This window comes from Sinocyclocheilus grahami, unplaced genomic scaffold (genome assembly GCF_001515645.1).
Source record: "Sinocyclocheilus grahami isolate Dianchi unplaced genomic scaffold, SAMN03320097.WGS_v1.1 scaffold2191.1, whole genome shotgun sequence".
NCBI classification, from domain to species: domain Eukaryota; kingdom Metazoa; phylum Chordata; class Actinopteri; order Cypriniformes; family Cyprinidae; genus Sinocyclocheilus; species Sinocyclocheilus grahami.
The window spans coordinates 52,699-61,717 of NW_015507370.1; the positions used below are offsets into that span (position 1 = coordinate 52,699).

At 40.9% G+C, this 9,019-nt stretch overlaps 2 protein-coding genes across 2 annotated transcripts in view; both read right to left on the reverse strand.

Moving 5' to 3' along the window:
- The window catches only part of LOC107574351 (oocyte zinc finger protein XlCOF2-like), a 12,993-nt gene extending 10,219 nt beyond the window's left edge, over positions 1–2,774 (reverse strand). Inside the window, exon 1 of the mRNA XM_016260790.1 lies at positions 2,708–2,774. The gene's annotated coding sequence lies outside the window, so the exon portion shown is untranslated. The remainder of the gene's footprint in view (positions 1–2,707) is intronic.
- A 2,855-nt stretch (positions 2,775–5,629) lies between these two features.
- LOC107574354 (uncharacterized) lies at positions 5,630–6,690 on the reverse strand. Its single transcript, XM_016260795.1, has 2 exons — positions 6,018–6,690; positions 5,630–5,919 (listed from the first exon to the last, which is right to left on the reverse strand). The coding sequence occupies exons 1-2, from the start codon at positions 6,441–6,443 to the stop codon at positions 5,641–5,643; spliced, it is 705 nt and encodes a 234-aa protein (XP_016116281.1). The 5' UTR covers positions 6,444–6,690; the 3' UTR covers positions 5,630–5,640.
- Between the last annotated feature and the right edge of the window lie 2,329 nt (positions 6,691–9,019).

Consider the following 9,019-nt stretch of genomic DNA (forward strand, 5'->3'; position numbering starts at 1 on the left):
AACCCAGGAAGTAACTTGTTGTAGTCCCTACCAGCCGTTTTTGTAGTCATTACACTACCAGAATTTTAAAAGACGATATCTCCATTTGCATTGAACTTTCAGCTTCGTAACTTTGCAGATATTGTTTATGCTCAAACAGCAACATTACACACTAACTAACGTTAAAAAGGTGAAATCGCAATGAACCCATCCCTTTAAGAAAAGTCATTAAATTTCGGGCACAATATATTAAATACAGTTGGTTGTAGCCTGTATTTTTATTTATTTCAGTTGTGTACTTTTATTTTTGGACCGATAATAAAGTCAACTAATTGTATGCGCGGGAGTCAGCGGTAATATCAATGTGTTCCTATTGGTCAGCGTTACCTGACCGTTAGCCTGCCCCGGACCAGGGGGCTGTTTCATAAAACAAGTTTACCTAACAAGCCAGGCTTATTGACAATATTGTGACAATAAGTCAGACTAACTGAAATAAGCCTGGCTTATTTGGTAAACTTGTTTTATGAAACAGCTCAAGCTCAGTCACTGTGGCAACTTACGCTGAGAAACTAACCTGGGGCCTGTTTCATCAAACAAGTTTACCAAATAAGCCAGGCTTAATTCAGTTAGTCTGACTTATTGAGACTAGATTTGGTTCAAAATAAGTCAGACTAACTGAAATAAACCTGTCTTATTTGGTAAACTTGTTTTATGAAACAGCTCAAGCTCAGTCACTGTGGCAACTTACGCTGAGAAACTAACCTGGGGCCTGTTTCATCAAACAAGTTTACCAAATAAGCCAGGCTTAATTCAGTGAGACTGACTTATTGTCAATTGATTTGGTTCAAAATAAGTCAGACTAACTGAAATAAACCTGTCTTATTTGGTAAACTTGTTTTATGAAACAGCTCAAGCTCAGTCACTGTGGCAACTTACGCTGAGAAACTAACCTGGGGCCTATGGTAAATTTGCTTTCTGAAACCAAATCATGTGACAATAAATCAGACTAACTGAAATAAGCCTGGCTTATTTGTAGGGGTGTGCGATATTGACAAAAAAAATGATATCTCGATATTTTATGGGATTTTATCGATAACGATAATTAGATGATATTTTGCTGAGTGTGTTATTGTGCTGGTACCTTAAGGACTGCCGAAGACAGCAGACTCCTAATGTTTTTAATATTCTTCATATTCTGTGTGCTGGTCAGTTCATACTGATAGAAATTAATCTTTTCCAATAAGTTTAAACTGATTTTTGCATTTTATGGGCATTTTTACCTTTATAAAGCCATTTTTTCTAGAAGTGATTATTATCTTTTGAGTCAAATTCTTACATTTAATCAGGGAATTAGAATAATAAGACATTCGGGCTGTTACCGAGCAAATTAAATCAACACAGAAGCTGCATCTGAAGTGGCGTTTAGATGCATTTGCACACATGGATTTTGTTTAATGCAAGACATGAATGCATTTAACCTGCAATTACAAATGCATAAATAATGTTTTGATATATTAAACATAAAATGTTGCATACTGATATTTGAAATGATTTGAAACATGAAAAACGCAGAAATGTGAAATTAAAACCGCCAGTAGGTGGCAGCAAAGCACTGTTAATAAGTGAGTCATTGCGATTGAAACGAATCAGTTAAACGGTTGATTCATTCGGGAACGAAACACCGTCATGTCGCTCAGAGACACAAAACAGCGCTGTGGCTGTATTCAGAATGATTTTTGTTGGCGAAACAGAGCAAAAACAAGCAATATGGAGTCTAAAACGTACGTCTCTTAATTAACTTACTGTTTATTGAATTAAATGTCACATTTGTAATCATGGTAATTTTGGAAGAAAAACGGCACTCTGAAGTGGTATAAATATATACATTTTGAATTTGTGATCATTCTAAATGCATTTAAATAACCTGAATCATGCAGTGAAAGAACGCACACGCACTAGTCTAGACTTCACGTAATGCATGCGTGCGCTCTGTAGATGCGTTTTGAATGGTTTTTGCAAAATACTCGATAATATCAAATCGCACATCGTTAATACAACAATTACGATATTATCGCAGACGATGTATATCGCACACTCCTACTTATCTGGTCAACTTGCTTTATGAAACGGGCCCCTGTATTGCTGCATAGGCATAACAACACAACGGCATTGCCATAGAAAGCAATGCACATTCTGTAAAACGAAAGAGCGCTTATGGACACACAAAGCGGATATGCACAGTGTGCACAGTCAGTCATTCCATCCGGATAAGCACAAAATCAGATTTGAACGAATATCTGGTGCGTCTCTATGTTCAGTAGTCTGCACAGTTGTGGTTTACATCAGGCATTTATAAAATGCATTTGCCACTTTAAATAAACACATTTGCAGTTGGTTTGTTAAAGTTGTCATTACATGTGTTTGTTGTTGGTTTGAGCAGCAGATGTCGCCAGTGCGCGGTGAACCGAGCGGTTTGAATCACTGAATCATTTGCGGTGCGTTCGGTTCAATTCACTCGAAGCTTTGAAGAGCCGAGTTTCTGCAGCTCTACTCACCAGTGACTGAACTCGCGTTCACTATAAACTGATTCACGATAAAAGGAGCGAAATGAGACGCGTCTTCTCTGTAACTCGCGTGTGTGGATGCGCTTTACTCACACAAGTAACGCTAAAACATGTTAGTTAAACATGCATTGAGTTAAACACTTTAAATGCTTAAAAGCACAAACCGTTCTTCAGCTGAATCACAACAGCGCGCCGCAGCCCTGTGACTTCACAGCGCCACACCAAAATAAAAGTCCTCAAGCTACAGCAGTGCATGGACATGTTCCTAGAATAAAACACATGCAAATAATAGTTGACATTTTTGTATCATTCAACGTGTCATGGTACACTAGCAGCAATCCTGTGTTGACACATAAAAAGCATTGATGAAAATAATAGGCTTTTCAATTGTTTAATAATTGCTCCAATAACCGGTGTTTCGAGATAAATAAAAAAGTACAACAGTATTGAAGTAACCTACATAACATATTTCACATTGCGAGAATGTAAGTAAACTTGTAAATCATGAAGTGTAAAAAAAACAACACGTTTTTACAACACTAACAGCAATCAGTGCTGTTATTTCAATGTATGTAAAAGTAAATGTTTTTGTCAATTTAAACGATTTACATCTTATACATGCATGCACAGACCTGCTGCTGCTGCATAAAAACAACAACTCTGCTGTTAAGACAGTAATCTTGTATATTATATCCCTAATTACAAATAATCATGATCCAACGATTGTGGAGCCAGAGTGCCAGCAGCAGACACTCGAGCACGTCGAATCATGACGTCGAACAGACGTTGCATTTTGGTTGAGAATGAGAATCGGGTTGAGGTCAGCAGTGGTGTAGTGGTTCCTGGAGAAGTGGGTATACTCTTAATTTAGGCCCCCATTTTATTTTTAAACAGCCCAGCAAAGGATGAACACCCTGTGGTATAAACAGAGACATCTTGCATATTTAGTTCCCTCCAAAATGGGCCAGAAGTATTTGCGCTCTGTCACTTAACTTCTGCTGCTTGAGCTTAATAAATCTTATTATCCACAGAATAGGTGCAGATTTTTCATAATTCAAAAATAAATAAATATATGTCCCATTATGTGACACATCCTCAAGGTGTAATTCTGTGGTTAGTTTCCATACTTTCCCTTTGGACAAGGAAACACGTAAAAAATGGATTCACTATATCCGACGTGAGGAACTGCACTGATGCCAAGCTGAGAGTTATGTGGATTCTGGTACAGTATGACAGGTTTGGAGTCCTTTAATGTAATCTGTGAAGATAATTAAACAATGACATAATAAATGGATGGCCCGTTTGTCTTTCTGTGGCTCTAAGACACTCCATCCCATCACACAAAACCAACAAATGTAACGTAGACTAACCATGTTCCGTACACTTTTCGCTAGGGATGGGTGATCCCACTTATTTAGTGTTCGATACGATACCGATACTTTTAAAGGCCAGTATCGTCGATATCGATACCGATACTTCTGAACTAAACTTTTAAATTATGAAGTTTATTAAATTACTAAGAAAAATGGGTAATGATAACCACTTAACATTCAATACGCCTTAATTGTAACTTATTCGGTTATATTTTTGTTTACACATGATTCAAATATGTTTTTTGTTTACACGTGATGCAAATCTATAAATACTACAGTTGAACTACGGTCACTTTAGTAAAACCATGGTTCATTTTCATAAGGGACTGACACTGAAAGGCTGCTGCATGCATAAAATGCAACCTTTTTATTCTGACAGTGTATGATTTCTATTAACATTACTGAATAGAACATGATCGATATTATCTTTCAACGTTCAATTTAAATAACTGTAATCGCACAAACTATGTTGGTTACGATTTCAGTTTGTTTATTGTGAAATAACTCTGTCCTTCTGTCCTCTGATAAGCATTGTTCAGGGCTGCCGTTCCCAAAAGCTTTAATGCTTTCTTATGATACTTTTGGGAAACGCAGCCCTGTTTGAATGCGCCGTCAGAAAACGCTCTCTGTGATTGATCGGTTCTGTCTTGCAACATTTGCGCGTGTTCAGATGAGCAGGAAAATAGTTATATCCTACACAATTACTCGCTAACATAGATTATTCGTCCAATTAAATGCATATTGTATGCATTTTTTTGTTAAATAAACAAAATCACTGGTAAATAAAACACACCTTAATATCGATATTTTTTGTTTGAGTATCGATACTTTCGATACTCGCGGCAGTATCGATATATCAATACTTCGGATCGATACATCCCTACTTTTCGCCCTTCACCGCACGCCAGCGACCACTCTTCCGTTGTTGAAAGCCAGACAAGCATGTTTGTGTGATCATTCTCTGGGGGAATACCCATTGCACAGTCCACACTTTGATTGATGTCTTTTGGACCAATAGTTTTTGAGAAAAGTGGGGAAAAGTAGCTCCTCAGCACGTGTACGGAAGATGATAAGCGTTAACGGTGTTCCGTACAGAGCGCATACTTTGATTTCAACGACAAAAATTGACATTTAACGGATCAACTTTGAACTATTTATTTTAACTGAAGAAAACAACATATTACTGAATAAGAAAGGCGAGTACCTTTTTAGTTGTTTAAAATTTAAGTTATTTGCCGTTTTAATAAGCTCCATGCGAGCTAGGCCTGATTGTGTCGTGATATTGATTATGGCATGTGGGTTAAGCATGAATCATGTGAAACGTTTGTGAATAACGTTACCATATCTTTCTGAAGACAAAGAAGGGCAAACAATTTGAACGGATTCGAAATATTTAATGATCAACCAATGTGAAAACTTCAAAAATTATCAGGATGCAGGTGTGTGTGTACAACTATTTACATTTAAAACTAAACTGATTTAAAAAAAATACCATAACTATAAATGAACATTTTCTGTGTGCACTATTTACATTGTGTGTGTACCGTGTGTTTTTATGTGGACAGACAACATTTATGGCAAAGCCAGTCAGTGTCTGGCACTTCCTCCACTTCTGCACACTCCAAGTGGAACCACAAATGACACAGATCTCACTGGACCCATTCGTCAATGGCCTCATCTCCTGAGCCAGGTGGGACCACTCTATGGCAGAGAGCGCCGTGTTCTCAATCTTCAGTAGGAGGAGGTGCCGGATTCTTGTGCCTTTTGACCTCCTGGGCTTCTCTTCTTCCTTCTCTTTCTCCTGAGTTTCTTTTTCTACCAGCAGGTCGAAGTACTTGTCGCTGGTGACGACACGGGCTGGCAACGGAATGCGACGCCTCACCTTCTCCCTTCTTCTCCAGGGCTGGACTCATGAGGACGTTAGTTAGACTCTCTGGAACTACACCAGCAGGGCTGGATGGTGTGGCGTCACTTCCATCTGCAGATGGGAGCACTCTCACCACCTAAGAAAATAAAACGCATGTAAAACTCATTAACACACTTGAAAAGAAATGGAAGTAGCTTAGAGGATGAAGTATCATTGTATTAATGTCACAATTACCTGGGTTGTGTCCACAGCAGCTCTGGACAGAGAATAGATGCCAGCCTTGCGGAACCCGGCCTTGATGTTTTGGGCTGTGACAGCAGTGGGGTAAACGTGTTTGAGGAGAGCTGAAAACTGCTTCTTCCCCTCAACAATGTCCCCTCGCACCAGACCCATCCTGGAAGCCATGGTGGAGAAAGCGGTCTTCAGTGGGTTGAAGACCGCAATATCCAGGGGCTGAAGTATGTGTGTGGTGTGGGCAGGTAGGCAGAGAATTTCAATCTTGTTTTCTCTGCAGAACATGATTACGTCTCTTGAGACATGTGTCTCGTGTTGGTCCATGATTAAAATTAGTGGTCTCTCCTCAGGAGCATATCTGATAAAATGGTGGAGCCATGTCAGGAAGAGCTCAGAGTCCATGTAACCCTTTCTCTTGGATGCCATAGAGGGCGTTGGGGGGCCCCATCCAGCCTATAGGCATCACTTGGGAGGTAAATATGTTGAAGGGTGGAAGGCTGTCCCCGGCTGCATTCACACAGCAGTGGACCGTGATGTGCTCCCCGTTCGTCTGCTGCTGTTGATAGACATGCTTCCTTCCAGTCTGGCACAGGACCTTCTCCCTGGACCGAGGCTTGTCTCCAAAGCCAGTCTCATCACAATTATAGAGGAGATGTGGCTTGTTCTCCAGCTTGTGCTTCACAGGCTGCATTCACACAGCAGTGGACCGTGATGTGCTCCCTGGTTGTCTGATGCTGTTGATAGACATGCTTCCTTCCAGTCTGGCACAGGACCTTCTCCCTGGACCGAGGCTTGTCTCCAAAGCCAGTCTCATCACAATTATAGAGGAGATGTGGCTTGTTCTCCAGCTTGTGCTGCACATAAAGGGCCTCGTATAATTTGAAGAATGCCTCAATGGCCTCCGGTGTAGCACCATGGACTCTGGATCTGTCCAGGGAATCTGCCGTGCTTGAGGCCAATTCTGGATGGCGGGCCTTGAACCTGGACCACCACACATCACTTGGCCCCTTCTCTAGATTTACGGTGGTGGTCTTGGTTCTGCCACTCTCTTTAATGATCCCAACAGCCAGAACTTTGACAAGGGATCTTGTCACTGGGAAGCCATGGTCTGCCATCCAGAATATAAAGGAAAGGAGAGCCTCTTCCTCTCCAGGTGTCAGGGCCTAATTAGGATGAGGGTTGTGGACATATTTATTTTTTTTACAGCGGCGGCTTCTTCTGAGCGGCTTCGTCCTCCTTGGCCACGGCGCTTCCCGGGGATAAACGGCCCGGCATCCTGGCCCGTCGGCCGTATAACGGGTGCGGTTCTCGACCAGACTGCGGGTCTGGCAGCGAGGGAGTCCCCCTATGCACCCTTCCTGGACCCACGAGGACACCAGCATGCATGCACGGGGAAGAGACCGGTCTCCCGAGGAGAGGCACACTCGGCATTTAACAGCGGCGGTGATGGGGCTCCATTCACTTTAGGTGTGCCTCATCACACGCCGCCAGACCTGGATGATTCTGTGCCCCTCCTCTCTCACACACCCACTCCTGTCGGGGGCCTGGCGAAGGCCGGCGATTAAGCGACGGGGTGATGCTGATAATTAGGGGGGAGGCAGCCGACTCGTCACAGATAATGTATTTATTATCTTACATTTATTTCATTTTATATTATATCATCTCGCTCATTATGGATCTGCATTTTCTATATGTATTTCAATAATAAAAACATATCTTATATGACGATTTATATAATTTGCATCAAACAAACATAATTCTTATTCTCAAGGATTAAAGATTAAACGGAAAATTATTGCACAACCACCAGTTAGATGGCGATATGAACCAAGTATGCAAATGACCAGCATGGCACGCTTTTTCTTAGCGTCCGTTTCCATAGTTACTCGTCGATTCATTGCTTTGTTGAGAATGTCTTGAGTCTTAACCAGGAACATACTCTTGAGTTGAACGAACTTACTTCCGGACGTGTTTTTGGAACCAACCTACCTCAAGTAAGCAAGGTTTGGGTTAATCAACCGAGAGTTTAGGGTTTAGCAGATGGTAAATTAAACCTGCTTTCTAGAATACACCCCAGATGAGCCCCAATAATAACCATATTAAAGGGGTCATTTGATGCTTTTTTAAAGATCATTATTTGGTGTAACAGAATATGTTGACATGCTTTAATGTTCAAAAAACACATTATTTTTCAAATACTGTACATTATTGTAGGTCCTCTGTGCCCCGCCTCTCTCAAACGCTTCGTTTTCTACAAAGCCCCGCCTTCCGACAAGCGCAGTCTGCTCTGATTGGCCAGCTGACCCAGTGCATTGTGATTGGCTGAACACCGCAAGCACTCGTCGGAAATGTAACGCCCCTTACCATAATCGCGAGCTTCATCTTTCAAAATAAATGTAAAGACAGTAAATAATGTAATTAGTTTTACCATCAGTTCAAGCCCGAAAGGGAAACAGAGTCGTGTGACAGACACAGTGATGAAGCTGGTATGTGTTTGCAGTACACAAGCCACGGTTAAGTCAGCTGACGCCACTGTGATGTGACCCTGTCTCTCTCGCTCTCTCTCTCTCTCGCTCTCTCTCTCTCGCTCACACACACACACACACACACACACACGATGCGCAAAACTCTGCATTTGAACAGTCAATAGCAAATACTTAAACTAATAACAAAACAGTAGCTGATTCAGAAGCGGCAGATTGTCATAGCAAAGTCAGAATTACCTCCCAGGGCTCTATGCTAACTTTTCTTTTTAGGAGCACTTGTGCTCCTAACTTAAAAAATTTAGGAGCACGTTCAAAATTTTTGGAGCACCTTCTAATCAATAATCCAAAATTTGATCAAACATTAGCCTTCCCATTACAAGGTGATATTTGACTCCTTAAAGTGATTTACAGTGGAATTTTGTTTTTACCTTTGTAATGGCATTTTTCTAACTTTATTAAAAGTTTGTCATCTTTTGTCAAATTCGTAAAAAATTATATTTTAAGCTTTTCAAAAAT

Coding starts and splice junctions, on each gene's coding strand:
- LOC107574354 (XM_016260795.1), bottom strand. CDS start 6,443: ATGGCATCCAAGAGAAAGGGTTACATGGACTCTGAGCTCTTCCTGACA. Junction 5,920..6,017: donor CTGCTGTGGACACAACCCAG/GTAATTGTGACA, acceptor TTATTTTCTTAG/GTGGTGAGAGTGCTCCCATC.